This window comes from Dunckerocampus dactyliophorus, chromosome 9 (genome assembly GCF_027744805.1).
Source record: "Dunckerocampus dactyliophorus isolate RoL2022-P2 chromosome 9, RoL_Ddac_1.1, whole genome shotgun sequence".
NCBI classification, from domain to species: domain Eukaryota; kingdom Metazoa; phylum Chordata; class Actinopteri; order Syngnathiformes; family Syngnathidae; genus Dunckerocampus; species Dunckerocampus dactyliophorus.
The window spans coordinates 30,118,030-30,135,699 of NC_072827.1; the positions used below are offsets into that span (position 1 = coordinate 30,118,030).

The 17,670-nt window shown below is 42.7% G+C and overlaps 1 protein-coding gene across 11 annotated transcripts in view; it reads left to right on the forward strand.

Annotated features, from left to right (window-relative positions):
* The window catches only part of myo16 (myosin XVI), a 131,655-nt gene extending 126,545 nt beyond the window's left edge, over positions 1-5,110 (forward strand). For 10 of the 11 annotated variants that reach the window (XM_054786541.1, XM_054786542.1, XM_054786540.1 and 7 more), the window contains one exon: positions 1,224-5,110. In XM_054786541.1, coding sequence (XP_054642516.1) covers positions 1,224-1,379 — 156 coding nt within the window. In that variant the 3' untranslated portion in view covers positions 1,380-5,110. The remainder of the gene's footprint in view (positions 1-1,223) is intronic. The other variant, XR_008572398.1, reaches the window with a different exon arrangement.
* Positions 5,111-17,670: the final 12,560 nt, after the last annotated feature.

A 17,670-nucleotide genomic window follows, 5' to 3' on the forward strand; every position in this document is an offset into this window, starting at 1 on the left:
TTGCTTTGAGGTGATGATCCACGGAGGGTCCAGATTTCCAGGAGATGTAGATGAGTTGCTACTAGAGCTGTCAGTCAGGGGTGGAATTTCTCCGCTAGCCTGCCACTGTCTCGGGAGACGACTGTAGATTCATCTCCATCTTCTTTTGTAAGTGATGGCGCCGTCCTAATTTTCCCGTACGGTAGGCGTCTTATCTCTAATGGCTGCCTGATCAAAGTGTGACACGCGTGCTCAATCTCTTTGCTCCATTTATTTGATTTCATCTCCCTGCATAGAACCCCCTCGCCCCATCCTCCAGATGATTGTCTGATCTCTTCAGCTCCTCGTAGATCCATCACCAGGATGGAATTACAGAGGAACCTCGAAAGTCGGGACGCTGTTTGGATTTCTGGGATATTTTCCCATTGGAAATAATGGAAGTATAAGTAATCTTGTTCCTGGTCACCATCATAAAAGCGTTATTAAATGAACAGGCAACGTTTTAAGTACCGTTTTAACATTTTTGTGTGTGTGAAAAATTTGAACCATCCAGTGTTTTCTTAAAAATATAAAATGCGTTCTACACGTCAACTTTGAAAAAACATGACCCGATGAATAACTCTTCAAAAAATGACTTCAAAAGGAACATTTTAACAGTAATTTTTGTGTGAAAAGAAGCTTTTTGCATTTTTAAATGTCAATAGTATCTAAAAGCGTTGAAGTAAGTGTAATGGGTGTAAGTGTAAAGTAAGTTAATGGGTTCCAGAATTTTCGCATAGTGGGATCGCTATTTTCGTAGTCAGAGCATAGACGACCTGTTTACGACCTTCTAAAGAGGCTTTTTTAACATTATTAGAGCCCTCTGGACATGAAACAATGCCACTATAGTCACCTCTTGTGAAATAATCTCGAAAAGAAGACATAACATAGACTCACACGTGCTTAAACATGCATGTTTTTACTAAATAGTCAAGTGAGGGACGCCTGTATCGGAAGTGGAGAGGAAGGGTTACTCTTCACTTCACGTAAAGTCCATCTGCATTTTCTTCTGTGGTCATCTTCACACTTTCTATCATCGGTGCCATTCTTTAGTGGCTTTACAAAAATCCAAAGAAAAAAGAAAATAGACTTGTTTGTACTTGTGTGTTAACCCTGTGGGTTCTCTTGAACCGCGCTCTAGAGGTTCCTCTGTATTTAGCTTGTTGATGAAAAAGTGACACCTTTTCATCTTCTGTCCAACCCAGGCGTTCCAGAGGCTCCGTCTTTCCAACGGGGACGCGGGCACCACCACGATGCGGGAGCTTCTGCGCTGGCGGCACGCGCAGTGTGAGGGGCGAGGCCACTGGAAGCAGCGCCCACCTCCCACGCTGCTCTGGTCCAGCAGGAAGACTTCCTCGTGACCTTAGGGTGTGTTTCAAGCTACGTGAACCTCAGATCTTCTGTCTCATGGTCGCAGACCTCATGGCGCCTGACAGTCGCCTGTGACTCCAAGGGACGCCACAACCCTGCCAGTTATGAAGCACTTTGTGACTGTAAATAAACGCATGGAAAGCAACTCCCAGGGACATCATGTAAATGAATATTTATTTAAGAGGATGACTTAGCGCGGTTAGACAACAAAGTCAGGTTCCAAGGTCTAGAAGAAGAGAGAGAACTCCATCCTAAAAGCTGGTGCTGATTTCACTTGATGTGCTTTCCTGCAACAGACGTTTCCAAGTCAACCAACCTCTTCAAACACTCCAGCTACCAGAAACTTTCCAGGTAAACAGCTCCAACACCAAGGTTCTCCGTACCCCAGTAACGTCCCATGGTGCATTCCTCTTGTCTCCTGTTGACTCCAGCCTTCGACGGAGACATCTGGACACAAGTTACCACACTTTTACCAACATCAGCACACATCCAACAAAAAACACATGCCCCGGCTACCAGAAACTTTTCCAGGTACTCCGACAACACCACCTTCGTTTGTTCTGCATCCTCAGACACAAAACAACAACAGATCAGGCCAAACTCCGGACTATCCAGTTCCAACACACGCTCCAGGTACCTGAAGCTTTTCAGGTACACAGGTGGTAGACCGACGCTCTGGATACTTCATCAGCAACAAAACCACCACAGCACAGCACCCTCAGTAACACCCCCAGGTGCATTTCTCTTCCCATACCTTACTGCTGCCGCCAGCCTTTGGAGAAGACCTCTGGATGGAAACTGCTGCTCTTAACTTTCTGGTGAAACGGAGATCCAACAAAAAACCCAACCACCAGGTACCAGAAACGTTTCAGGTACAAAACAGCCACAGATCTGACCTTCCTCAGCAACATCCCAAAGTGCGTTCCCCTTGAATCCTGTGGCCAACAGCCTTGAACGAAACCTTCTGCAAGGAAACGACCACACTGACCTTTCTTGTAAAATGGAAATGACGCCAAAAAAAAAAAAGGTCCAGGTACGCGGAACTCTTCAGGTACACAAATGCTGGACTGACGCTATGGGAACTTCTACTGACTCCGCCTTTAAAAAAGACTTCTGGACGCAAACTACTGCACTTACTTTGTTGGTGATCCAACCAAAAACAGCTACAAACATGAAGCTGTCCATATGAAACCTGTGCCAAAGCGTCACAACCCCGACCGTTCTACGTCCTCGTGTCCTCGTGTCCTCCTGAAATGACCTGATCAAAGCTGCTCCCGTGGCTCATTGAGTTCCTTCAAAGTGCAAGATGGAACGTGCAGGTGACCTCAGTGTTTGTACAGAATCCTCTACCGTTGGTGTGTGTGGACATGCCCCCACTGCCCGAGTGTCTCTCGACGCCTAGACCCCTACCCCCCATCCTTTGGTGTTCGACCTCTCAATGGCGAGAAGCAGCTGTCCGGGTGTTTCCGCGGTAACTGCTGTGTAAATAGTGACTGCTGAATTGACACTGTCTGAGATCGGAGAATGTCTTGGGGTCGATGCAATGACAGAGAAGGTTATTTTCAAATGTCAATACCTTCTTTTTATTCAAGATTGTCAGTGGATAGGAAATCTTTATACTCTACAGTATTTCATAAGTAATACTTCATCCCTCCCTTCTTCTGCTCCAACTGCATTGTTTTTGGACGTGTCTGTTTCTGTGGTGTGTTGCCGAGCGGCGTAACGGACCTGGCGTGTCCTGACCAGCCGGCCATTTGCCCAGAATTGTTAGAGCAGCAGAGTATCAATAGCGCTAATTGATTTCTCTTTCCCACCACTGATCACTCCCAATGTGTCTGATTGATTCTGCCTTACCAGTTGACAGCATCACAGGATTGATCGCGACGCATTCATATTCTACCAGGAATCAGCGTGTTCTCCTGCTGCTCTTCACTCGTGCTTGGTGTTCTTTGGCGGACTGAGTGGTAGAAGTCTTAAAGGTCCTACTGTATATCACACTGTACTTTTTAAAAAACTATTTTAAGTAAGTGTCAGAGGTCCATCACCTTCAGCTTCTTGGGGGTTTGTTTGGGCTGGCCGCTTTCCCGAGGGGAGCGATCATGCTGTGCCTCGGAATGTAACCGTTCCCTCAAAGAACCGCAGCTCCCCAGTGCCTGTAGCACTCATGCAGCCCCAGACGCGGCGCTACCACCACCATGCTTGACTGTTGTGCTGCCAACTGTACAGACCGGGGGTGTCCAGACCTTTTCCACTTAGGGGCTTCAACTGAAAAGTGAAAGGTCGCAGGGGCCACTTGGATGTTGTGTAAAGCAACACATGGACCGTAGATACTGTGTGGTTTTATTTGATATGTTTCAACAAAGAACTGCCCCTCAGCTTTATGATGCATTATTAGTGTCAGCGTTGGTCTTTACTCTGTTTTTCCCATTTTTGCAGTTTTTTTATTTTTCATTTTCCAAATATGACAACTTCATTTAGTTTTGTTTCTCGTATATTTTTTTTGTTTACATAACGTATCAATTCTTTAATATTTCAAGTCTACGCTGCTGAAGTGACATATTTCCTCATAACATTGTGGGAAGATTTCTCGTGAAATTGCAGCTGTTTTTTTTTCATTTCTGCCGTTTTTCAACTTTCTTCTCCCAATTAGGACTTTATTTTATATTTTAATATTTTGACTTGATTCTCGTAACTTTTTCCGCAACTGAATTTTCCAAAAATTACAACTTTATTTGTTGTTTTGTTTCTCATATTACAACCTTTTTAGAAAAAAAAATGTCTTTATTATCTCAACATTATGCTACAAAAATGATGTTATTTTTTTCCTCATAATATTTCAACTTAATTTTTGTAAAATTCAGACTTTTTCTTGTTGAATGGCAACTTTTATTTTCTTAATATTTTGACTTTATTCTTGTAGAATCACAGCTGATTTTTGCATTTTTGCTGTCGTTTTTCAATAATGTTCTTCTGAAAGTATATTTTTAGAATGTGCCGCGGCCACTTTGGACACCCCTGACTTAGACAGGAACTGCTGCGTGTTGAATCCTTTTCAACAGATAGTCAATCTATACAAGCTGTACGCTGACTACTCTAAAGTGAATCCAAGTCTCCTCCTTGAGAAGACGATAGATGGCCGCATGACACCAAACCGTGCGGCTTGGTGGACAAATGAAGCATTCCTCGCGTCATCCTAAGCAACAATTGGGTCAGTCATGGGTTTTGTTTCAGTGTCCGGATTTTTTCAAGAACAACCCACATTAGGAGGTAATGTTCCAGACGTCGTACATGACGGACTGCTTCCCATCACACTGTGCATCACCGTGTCATGCCTCGTCATCCATCTACAAACACCTACCCCCCTCCCTCCCTCCTCCCGAGACGCATCACACAACACAACATTTGTGTGTCCAGGGCTGAGTGTGCCGTATGATACGGTATGTTGTTGTTGTGCATCAGCCTATCGGTGCTGTGCTCTCTGGTGCTCCACGCAGCGCCCCAGTGACTAGCATATTGTCCCCACAAAGTCCATGTTCGCTATTATTTTATGAAAAGGGAACTCTCGCTGCCTTTTTTTGGTTTTGTAGATACTATACAGCTTATCTTGCATTCATGTGTTTGTGCAAAAAGAAGAAAAGAGATTGTATGTGAGATGTCATGATGTTTTCTAAGTACTGTACCTGTACAGCAATAAAGCACAGCCGTGTCAGTGCTAACCTGCCGCTTGGCTTGTGTGGTTTTTCTTTTGTAAAAGAACTAAATGACTTCTTATTTTGACATTCTCGCGACGGAGGACGATGTGTGTGCCCGTGAGGTGAGTCTTTTTACTGGCCTTTTATGTGGGATGTTGTATTAGCCATATTGTACTGAGCAGCCAGGACTTGCGTGATCCTTTCAATGTTCAGAGAATGTGACGAATATTTGGGTTTGCCTCATAAAACTTCATCCTCAATAGTAAACTCATTCAAATGTTCAATTGCTCCCAGTCGCAGTTTCCAAAGAAACATCGTTAAAATGCAAAATATGCCAGTTAAAATCCACATCATACAAGTAAATCATATCAATTTAATACCTACAAAAATACATTAAAAATGTAAGTTGTAAAATAAGAGGCAATTAGTTACTGAATAATAAATAATACATAAACTACAAATACATGTCGTCGTCTCGTACATATCGTTAAATTATGTACTTTCTCAAATGAACTAAAAACAGTAGTACAAATTAAATAATACAAATAAACACTTAGGAAAAAAATACATGAATAATAAATGCCTGTAAGCCAAGTCAATAATTAGCATATTGATAGATTATCAACCACTAGACAATGAAAAAATAAATAAAATAAAAAAGTCTAAATAAATTTGTCAAAAAATAACTAATAAAGTGCTTCATATGTAAAATACAAAATAAAATGAATAAATGGATAATAATGATAAATACTACACACACATCAGCATGTACTTAAATTATTGTATCAAAATGAACAAATAGGAATGAATACATGAATAATATCATACAAATAACTGAACACAAATATTAACCAAATTGTAATATGAATACTCTGACAGTGAGCATTGTTAGCTTTGGAAAGATTAAGTTGCATTTTATGAATGACTAGAGCGCTAGTGGAGTTGCGTGGCGTGGCGTGGTCTTTATGAATGACTAGAGCGCTAGTGGAGTTGCGTGGCGTGGCGTGGTCTTCATGAATGACTAGAGCGCTAGTGGAGTCGCGTGGCGTGGCGTGGCGTGGCGTGGCGTGGCGTGGTCTTCACGAAGCCACAGGAGACGATCTCATTCACAGTTGTGTTTGTTTTTGTGTCTATGTCTTCAGTTGTGGGACGCATGTGATGAGACATTTGGAAGGCCGGGAAGAAACACAGTGAGGAGTGTAAACACGACTCCCCCGGCCCCCATCGATTACTCGGAGGAGCGCTCCTGGTCTCGGTTTTATGTTGACTTATAAACAGCCTGGGGAGCGGCTGGCTGGGATCTGATTGATTGGTGAAGAAAGGCCGCTGGATGTGCTGCTCAACCTTCAGCGGTCTGATGGTCGCCGCAGCTTTAAGGTTAGACGGCTCCTACCACTACACATTTACAAGCACATACAGTATATGACCCCCCCCATACCAATTACATACCTTCTATGACACCCTGCTGTTGCTCCTCTTTCCCCGCCATCTCATTTCTCACAGCGATGATAAAATCAATAACATCATCTAAACACTGTCTCAATTTTCAATTAACAACTGTAAGGTGCATCTCTCCAGACACATCCATCACCTGGCCTCAGCCTTGGGTCACGTGATGAGGCGCACGCCAGCATGAGGTCAACACTACACTGGAGGAACACGGTGGTCCAAGCTAAAAGCTAAAACAATACTGTAGGTCCGAGTGACGTGTAGAAATAACAAATACTTGGTGTACACATTTGGCCCTGTTCATGTTCCTGTTAGGCTGCGTTCACACTTGTGGTTTGTACCAAAACTATACTTGGTGTGCACTTCAGTGCGGTTCGCTTCGCGTTTCCACTGGTATTTATGTCATGGGACCAAAGTCTGCACAGTAAAAAAACGTATGCATAAAGTAACGACCTGATTATACGGCTTCCGTGGCTTATTGTGTGACGTACCTCAAATGTTCCAAACCAGAATGCCATCTGCTGGGTTGAATACGTAGCTCATTTTTATATTCTGCTTTATTTACTTGCTTAGATTTCACCAAAAGCCTTTAAAATGCTTTTAAAGAGCTTTCATGACGCGATATGTGACATAACTAAAATATTCCAAACCAAAATGTGTATGTCTGCTGGGTTGAATACTTAGGTTGTTTTATATTCGGCTGTATTTACCAGCTTAGATTTCGCCCAAAGCTTCTAAAAAATACTTTTAAAGAGTTTTCATGACATATCACGTCATGTAACTCAAATATTCCAAACCAAAACACAATCTGCTGGGTTGAATACATACATTATTTTTATATTGTGCATATTCTGCTATATTTACCAGCTTAGATTTCACCTAAAGCTTCTAAAAATACTTTTAAAGCGCTTTCATGACATATTACGTGATGTAACTGACATATTTCAAACCAAACTGTCATCTGCTGGGTTGCATATGTAAGTTATTTTTATATTCTGCAACATTTACCAGCTTAGATTTTACCAAAAGCTTCTAAAAAATACTTTTAAAGAGCTTCTGCGACAAATTATGTGACGTAATTCAAATATTCCACACCAAAATGCCATCTGCTGGGTTGCATGTGTAGGTTAGTTTTATATCCTGCTATATATTGACCAGCTTAGATTTCACCAAAAGCTTTTAAAATATACTTTTACAATTGCACACAAATAGAGATATCAGAGCAGAGCACTTACACGTGATCTCTTACGTAGTAGTCATTTCTGCATGCTTTTTGCTGTCATTTTTACACTTGTCAGTGTCTGTTTTATACGATCCCGGTACGGCCTATTATTAGTCAAAACATGTCCCTTTTTAAGCACATTTTACAGATTTTTTTGCCTAAATTAAGCATTTTCAAGCATAAAAATGTCTAAATGAGCTAAAATGCAAATACTGTATAAGGCATTCAAAAGACGCATTCAAAGACGTAGTATTCTACACTAGTCACTATTGGTCCGTAACGTTAGCGTAATCCCAAATAAAAATTCCTGATGAAAACCCAGACTACTGTTGCGGCAGTTAGAGCTCACGTGAACCGAACCACACCAGAGTTCTCTTGCAAAACCGCTTGAGAGATGGGTTGTGGTCTGCTTGCTTGGTGCACGCCAGAGTTGGGCTTCTTTTGTCTTCTATTAATGTGGGTCCCAGGATGGGACCAGATAACAACCCCTTTCTTATGGGACAATTTGTATTGAAAGTGGAACAACTTGGACGTCAACCAGTGTTCCATGGAACAGAATGGGTTGGACTTTGGAAGCTCTGCTATATTATTCATATTATTGACTGTTATATATTGATATATATTGATATATATTGATACAGTATATATTGATATATATTGATAACAGTATATATTGATATATGTGGCACCCATCAACATTTAGTGACTTTGGAAGCTCTGCTATATTATTCATATTATTGACTGTTATATATTGATATATATTGATATATATTGATATATGTGGCATCCATCAACATTTCGTGACATGGTGCGTCTCGGCGTCTCGTCTCCCAACATGAAACACGGAATGACGAATCCCTGACAGCACATTAGCAACAAGATGAATCCTGTCTGCTCCACCCAGGATGGATCCGGGCCATCGCTTTAAGCACCCCCCACCCTACAACATGAGAACCAACCCTCTCTTCCAGCCTCCATTTAGCCAACAGTCAGCATATCCACGGATGCTTTGATGATAAATCTAATTAGCAGGGCAATTAACGAGGCCATATATTGCTGATGAGGTCACGCGGAGCCACAGTGCTAACCTGCTCAACGGCACACGGGAGAAAACACTAATTAGCTGTAACCCGTCCTGATCCGTGTGTTTTACTGCCACCAATCTGGATGCTGTTACACCGTACGTCTTTTTATGCTCAGGCAGCAGGTAGGACACCCCCACCCCAAACATGTGAGAAATTGTGTCAATATTCTCCCCGATCGTTACCTTGGCAACGGGAGGCCTCGTCTGCAGGGACGCTAGCCAGAGCACCGCAATGCTGCTTCTCTCCCCGGGGGCCATCCTTCTTAGGACAGAATGTTTACATTAAGGAGACGCCACTCCCATAGGAGAACATATGGCAGGCTGCACTATCAGGAGGATACTAGAACATTCCACACAAGCTACTCTGATGTACGTGCGAGTATCGATTGATTCCAAGGACTCACGGTGGAAAAGGGAAGATTTCTTAATCCGGTGGGCGGGGCCCTCGTGTGCTGCTGCGCTTGGTGATTTGTGTCTTCTGTCGATTGGCAGGAGAATTTTGAAGGAAGATGTACACAAAGGTGAAGCATTGCAAATGTAGCGACTTCGTACACACGGTCAGGGCCCAATTGGGGGTCCAAGGTCAGTTTTTGGAACATTAAATGCTGTGTGAAAATGAAAATATATATTTGAGTGTACACTGCTCTCATACGTCATACAATGCTACTGTATATTACTGACTTGGAAGCTTATTTCAAGTCATTCTGTTTTATTTCTACCATGTCAGTGGGCGGTTATCTTTAATGAATGGTGGGAGGAGCGGTCGCATTACTTCTATCAACTATATACCTGCATGTGTTTGTGTATGCTGGTGCACGCTCACGCTGCCCTACAGCATCCTGACTGTCAGGCCTCAACCCTCCAATGTGGCTGAATGACAACAATTCCGCAAAATGAGTGAGCCAAAATTCCTCCCCAGCGCTGGAAGAGACTCATTGCAAGTTATCGCAAACGCTTGATCGCTGCTAAGGGGGGGCCCCAACCGGTTATTAGCTTTAGGGGGCAATCACTTTTTCACACGGGGACATGTAGCTTTGGATTTTTTTCCTCCCTAAATAATAAAATGTTTAATTTAAAGACTGCATTTTGTGTTCAGTTGTGTTGTCACTGACTAATATTTACATTTGTTTGATGATCTGAAACTTTTCAGTGACAAACATGCAAAAAAGTAAGAAATCACGAAGGCGGCAACACTTTTGTTTATTGGTGAACGCTGGCCTGCTCTCACTCCTCCACAGCATCCTGACTTTGTGGCCTATTTTAAAGATTTCTGTTTTATTTCCATTTTGTAAATTGGCAGTTGTGATTACCAACTGGCAGGAGGAGCAATCAGATTCATGGTATCATTCATATACATTACAGGTGTTGCACTCACACTGCACTGCAGCATCCTGACTTTTTAGCTCATTCGGAGTCGCTGTGTTGTATTTCTATTATGCAAGGCGTCAGTTATCATTAATAACCAGCGAGAGGAGCGATCGCATTGCACATGCATTTGTGTACGCTGGCCCGCCCTCACCCTGCTCTTCAGCTTTCGTGTGACGTCACTTCATTAGCGACACGACATCACTGCAACTTTCCTGACTTTGTGGCTTATTTTGAGCAGTTGTGTTTTATTTCTATTATGCAAGGTGGCGGTTATTATTAGCGATACTACATTCATTATTTAACTCGCGTTGGTGCGGGTGTTTGCGTACGCTGACCCGCACTCATACTGCTCTACAGCATCCAGGCTTCTGCTTGCTGCAGCTTTCCTGACGTTGAAGATGATTTAGTGTGTTTCTGTTGTATTTCTACTGCGCTGTAGCACCCTATACTATCACTTTCTTCTTTTTAATTCCTTCCATGCACATCATGGTTTCCTTCCCTCCCCCCTCTTGAGTCTTAATGAGCATCACATACAGTCCTCTTTTAATCAAGCATTGGTTGACCGTCTAATCAGCCCATCGCCAACTAATTACATCTCCTAATGGCCTACTTGAGACGTACACACAATGTAATTTGCACCATCACTTTCCTCTGCGGTTGTGAATGCTCCTGTTACACTTGCACACAAACTAATACTGTAATTGTAATGTTTGCATGGAACTTCAATGGCTATGATTACACTGCAGAATGCACATGAAATGTTCTTCATCCAAAGTGTGCACAAGTGACATTTCATTGCATTAATGTTCTTGTAAATCATGCATCGAAGCCTGTATGGCCCCGTGGTATATATGAGCTGCGCGCACATCCAAAAAGCCCACAGACACTCCAAAAACTGGATTGTTTTGCCACGAGGTGCTCCTCAAACATGACCGACCTGCTGCGTAGAAAATATACCGCAAAAATACACCTCGTCCCTCGCCACGTCACGCTTCAAATTTTGCGGCTTCACTCTGTCACGGTTTTCCCAAAATATATTAATTAGTAAGTCGGGCTGTGTTGTGGTTGAATACGGCCTGTGATGACTCACAAAATGTGCATATTTAACCAACGTATTTTTTGCCTTTTCAAGCAAACAACGATGTTGTGATGATGTGTGGAATTAGACACTAGTCACCACTCATCTGTGAGGTTTGGTGAGACACACACAAGCTCAGACTTGACCGCTGGCTTTTGTTGCAGGTTTGAATGATCTCACAACAGGCACAATAATCCATAACACGGCTGACGGTTACCGAGGTTCCACTGTACGTACAACATTGCTTCTACCTGCCGTAGGAACCTATGACCGCATGTGGCTCTCAGACATGTCTTAAAGGGATAGTTTGGATTTTTTGGACATGAAGTTGTATGACACCCCCATCAGACTTACCCCCACTTGGTCTCCTAAATCCAGTTTAGGTGGGATTTTGGTGATTTGGCTTAGTTGCTGGGGACATTTAAGTAAAGAGTTTGGCTTCTCAAAACAATGTGCGTTCAAAAGCGGAACACATTTGCATCACAAAAATGCCTCAAAAAAATCACTGAGCATTTTGTGAGGTTCGATTTTTTTGAGGCATATTTGTGATGCAAATGTATACTCTTTTGAATGCATGCCAAACTCTTTACTTAAATGTCCCCAGCATCTAAGCGGAGCTACATTCTTCATCACCAAAATCCCACCAGAAGTGGACTAAAGACCAAGGGGGGGTAAGTGGCTGTTGATAGACTACACTGCTGATGGGGATGTCCACAACTTCATATGAATTCATCACACAATGAATGAAAATGAACTTGCTCATTTTGCCTGCCTCTATATATTGCCATGTGCATGCGTGTCTGTTTTGTTCATCCCCTGCCTCCAAACAGGCAGGAAGAGGGTTTGGTGGATTGGTTTCGGCACCTTGCCGCATTTGCTCCATTGAACAACGGCATGAACGGAGTGAGCCCTTTTGTCTGTCTCTTTTCTTAAGTCAAGTTAAAATCGTGTCTTGTCTCGTTCTCTTAGATCCAATCTCGTGTATCGCCTGCTATTCAATAAAAACAAGTCCTATGACGGTGATAATGTGACCCTGGAACAGACGCTTTCTCTTTTGACTTCCTGTATGGTACGATATGCTACAGTTAAGAATCCAGAGGCTGACCAGCATGACTGTGTTCAACCTTAGCGTCTCCCCTGAATAGTGAATGACATTTTCTATGAAATCCTACTCACTGATATTAGTACAACAGCTCGGTTGTGTTATACAAGTATACTGTGCACGTACTGTACTAAAGCAAGATTAGATCAAAGCAATTATGTTCCAATTATAACGTTTCCATGACAACCGCTCCCTTGAGCTCCCCAACTGAGTACTATCATATTTTTAAAGGCACCATTCTCCTCATTAGGCTGAGCAGGTACCTAATGAAGTGTCCCGCCAACAGAATAACACCACAAAGGGCGCGGCCATGACCTCAAACCTCCCTATGACCCCTCTCTGCTGGAGAAACAAGGGGCCCATGTGCCTTCAAGCGTCTCAAGCTACCTTGGATGTCAGCCACATTCCTTGCAGCATTCCCATGTTGTGTTTGCATGCAAACACATCTGGGCCATATTTACTCGGGCTATGATGATGTGCGCTTGTCCTCCACGCAGACATCTGAAGACTGCTGCTACAAACATGTGTGATTTATAAGGCGGCAGCAAACAGGGCTTTATTGAAAATGATAGAAGATATAACAGGGAGTACGGGGGTTTCCATTGCATAAAGTGAACTCTGGTGATGGTTCTTGTGGGTTCCGCTTAGCGGTGATGGAGATACATCTTGATATCAAGCCAGCATGTGACTGCAGCTACAGTTTCTATGCACACAATACTACCAATGCATGTGTCAACGCACAGGCTCAGTTTACATGATTTATTGAGCTAAAAATACAATTATTAGGTATACCGATCAATTCATGGGCAAAAACTCTTAAAACTTCTCTATTCAAGGTCAGACATTGTGATGTCAAACCGCATTCAATCCAAATTTGGCCCCAAACCGTGCATTTGGTGTCACGAGAAACATCAGCAAACAAAGTGTTTTTTGGGGGTTTTTTCGTTAACGTTTCTGTTTTTTTATGCCACCACAGAAGACTTGCAGCAACATACAATTCATTAACAATTCATTAATTAGATGGCAATAAAATACACGAATTCATCAAGTAGATTCTTACTTGAATATGTAATACTTTTGTAACGTGAAACCAAATGTCATCTGGATTATCATTGTTCTCTGGAAAACGTCTCAAAAGTTAAAAAAACAACAAAAAAATGTAATTCCAATTTTTTGAATGGAGTAGTGGTTTTTGCTTTGGCTTTTTGTGTTTTTATTCCATCACAGTAGGGTACCTTTGATGGCAAAAGGATAAAGTCTGATGCAAAATAACAACAGACACAATTTTTGTTCACTTTTTTTCACTTTAAATTTGCAATTCTGTATGTGAATCAGGAAGTAGCCTGCTAGCAAACATACGGAAAAACAAAACACGTTTTTCTCCATTTATTTTTGTTTTTCTCCATCCATCCCACCCGAGATTTAAAAAAATGGTACGATCCTATCCATCTCATCATTTTCAACTTGTCTGGAAAGTTATCTCAAAAGTAAAAAAAAATAAATAAAAACACAAGGGTGTGTTTTTTTTTCTTGGATTTTCGCTGTTTTTCATGCCACCACAGGAGGGTGCCACTGATCGCAAAAAGGTAAAATGTGATGATAACCATAGAATCAGAAACGCAACATAGGGACGTTAATTAAGCAATTACTGAAAATTCCCAACTATTGAGTGCACTTGAACATAAGCCACACCCTTCAAATTTAAAGAGAAAAATATTTTTGTGCATGTATAGGCCACACTTGTCTATCAGCCTCAGGTGTCTAATTGTAACAGGGGACATTTACCCAGAAAGACACACTATAAACCTTGCAATCCTACCTAAACTCTGTTCCCAGCGTCACCCATCAGCTCCGATGAGTGAGACATGGGGTGTCACGGGACACTTCGAAACAAGACACTAAACGAGATTTGGTCTACGAGAACGAGACGGGATTTTAACATTTTAACATTACGAACATTAAGAAAAGTACGATGAAAAAAAGTTTAAAAAAAAACATATGACAATATATTGCAATCTAATTATTTAATTTCTACTACGTTACACTCTTCTGCACTCTGTGTGGATGCTGCCGGCCCCGCCTCCACCCACCGAGACAAAGAGACTCTACGACTGACGAAAGGTCTCACTCTTTTCATGCCATTGTTCTATGCAACTAACACGCCAAGGTGCTGAAAGCAGAGCACAGAGTGAATCCACAGAGTTCATTTTAATGTATTGTGTCATGAATTCATTAGTTCATTATTGTGCCAGGCCTAGTGCCCACGAGACATCTTTTTTCTGTATGAGAAATCTTGTCATGTTTTAATCTTGCAAGATCTTGTGACACCCCCAATAAGTCCAAGCAGTCCAAGGAGAGGCTGTAGTGATGCTACACTTGATCAAACTTACTTCAGATTTGTCAGATCAAAAACACAATCGCTGCATAGGACTTCAAAACATGTAATAGCAGCATCCAATTCACTAGTCCAATTCACTACTTCCTGGACCTGCACTCGAAGCCTCATGGGAACTGTGTGAAAAGTGTAGCGGCTTATAGTCCAGAATTTACAGCACATACAGAAATGAATCTTACCAAGCAGATTAGTACTAAGCACCAAATGAATGCTTATAAAACACCTCCACGGCGTGTTGTGGTGGCGGCAGTTTGACTCTGGAACCGATGAATTCACGTTGCATTGTCTCCTACGGCAAAGACTGGACTGTTCTTGATGTTCCGAACATCTTGGAAGTAGTGTTCTGTTGTGTTCCGGCTGCCATTGTGGACTTCTACGGTTACGTACTCGTAGCAAGTGTGCTGTCTTACATTTGTAGTAAGACAACTCTTTGTGTCCACACTGACAGGTCAGACCGCTCTACTAGGACACGCTGCTAAGATGCATGCCTGGCCTCAAGCTAGCGGTGGGAGTGTGGGGGGCGTGGGGGACTTGGCTAGGTTAGGTCAGACGTTCTCCAAATTGGGAACAGAACGTTTTGTAGCTGAGGGCACGTTTAATTATCCCAGCACCCAGTGTTCCCCTCAACTGTCAACCGCAACGGAAACACCCCTCCACTAACAAGTTGTCCTCGCAGTTAGCTCAAGCACACAGAGCGTGGCCTCGTGTTGGCAATGTGCGTACACACGCACAAAGCCAGATTACATTTGGAGACGAAGTGTTCCTCCCCCAAGAGCAAATAGCATTCCTCCATTGCTGAAGGGAGCATTTTTCACTTTTTCACATGTTTTTGGGCTTTTCATTCTCAAGCTCAGAAAATAGAACGTGCATCCGACACACACGTATTTAGCAACTACTTCTTGTTTAGACCACAACGATAACGCAAGGCCTGATCTGCAACCATGACAACACGCTGGCACACTACGCTCGAGATGCTACACGTCTGCAGTGAAATCTGTCTCTGATCCCACAGATTACAATCCAACAGTAAACAGTAAAACAGTAAGAGGATGTAAAAAAGTTACACTTTTAACCCTCATGTCCCAAAATGAGAACTTATTAAAGTCTAATAAAAACACAACATATACGCTAATCCTTTGCCCTTATCACGTTTTTTTAAAATAAAAACAATAAAAACTCTTTACACAAAAGCTAAGCAATTTTATGTGTTGTGTTTTGTTCTGTACAGTACCAAAAATGACCCTAAAGCCAAGCCACCAACGGTGATTATGGGGTACTGCTACACCCCTACAAATTATGCAATGCAGGTGCAAAGTGGAATATTTGGGGTCAAAAATTGATAGCAAGACTGAACTTGATGATTTGTTTATTTGTTTATGTGTTCCACTTTTTACCGGGGGTGTCACGAGACGTACGAGATGAGACGAGGTTGGGTCTACGAGAACGAGATGAGACGAGATTTTAACTTGGCTTTTCAGAAAAGTACAATGAAAAAGCACTAAAAATATAGTCTCCTCGTCTCCTCTTGTCTTGTTTTGTGTTGGCGCGTCTCCTTCCAGCTGATGCAGGGTTTTTCCCGCAGTTTCCATTTTGCATATTTTAGGACCAAAAGATGAATGAAAAGAAGAACTACGCTGGCTTTGGCAAAAAGTGTGACACGAGCACCTTTTACCCGCAACAACGTGAGAGACGCAGTGGTCCCTCCCCCCACAGGCTCGCTCGCAGACAGAAAGGTCAGCCAGTGAGCGCCGTAAAGAGGAGCTAAGGGTGGTCATTGAGTTCCTCTAAAGTTCAATCACATTCAGCAGCTCCTCCTCCTCCTCCTCCTCGCGTCCTTTGTGTCGCTGGACGAGTGTGTGTCTCTGCGAGAGTGAAAAAACACTGATAGCGTTTAATCAGCATGTGTGTGTTATTTAGGAGTGGGGGTGTTGTCCTCCGACCCTGAGGCAGAATGACCCCGGGGTCAAAACAACAGGAAGGAAGTCACATGACAGATTGGGAGGGGGGTGGTGGTGTTGTTCTCCCACACAGGTGCCACGGTCAAAAACAAGCATAACCTTCCTGGTGGCGTTTCAAAATAAAAGTCTTTAATATGAGGGTTGTCCCTGGAGGTCACGAGGCAGGAGAAGCATCGGCCGTACTGCCACAAGTTATTGGTCCCTGCAGTCTTGACGCAGCGTTGCTGTGATATTGGCTCAAATAAAGAGCAGCTTGGTAGAACTGCGCCTTTTATGAGCGTGTTGTTAAACTTTGCCCTTTGGATGTAGCCTGTGTGGGCTGCAAGTGTGACATCACTGCACAGGAGAGTGGTCGGCTTCACACCAGTGACCCACACAAGACAGCAAAGATCAGCGTCGTTCAATAGCACCAATAACATTTTTAGCATCTCCGGGTGCCATTTGTGAGCAGGAATCCATTCCGTTGTGGTGCACATCTGGAAACGTACGCCTTATTGCCCTGAACCAGGAAGTAGCCCACTAAGGAACCTACTCCAAAAACACCCCCTTTGCCGTCTTTATGTCTGCATCAAAACTGTAATGTCATTTATTGATCACTGACTCACAGTTTAGTGTTAAGACGTGACTCCTGACTCATGACGTTGACCCCTGAGCGTGTTTGTCAAGAACTATGTTTAGCTGCCTGCCTTCTCTCTTCATATTTACAACAACAGGTCAACATTTGCTCATCGGGATGCTAATGAAGGAAGTCGGTCAGCCGGTGCATCAGTACTGTGACTCATGCATGATGTTTTCAGGGCCTCGATGGTACGCAGGTAAACACCTGGCAGCAGGAACAAGTCAGTGCAGAAAGAAGACACTCTTTCGTTTCATATTTAGGCTTATTCTCTTTTATTATTATTATTATTATACTGTATTATATTATATTGTATT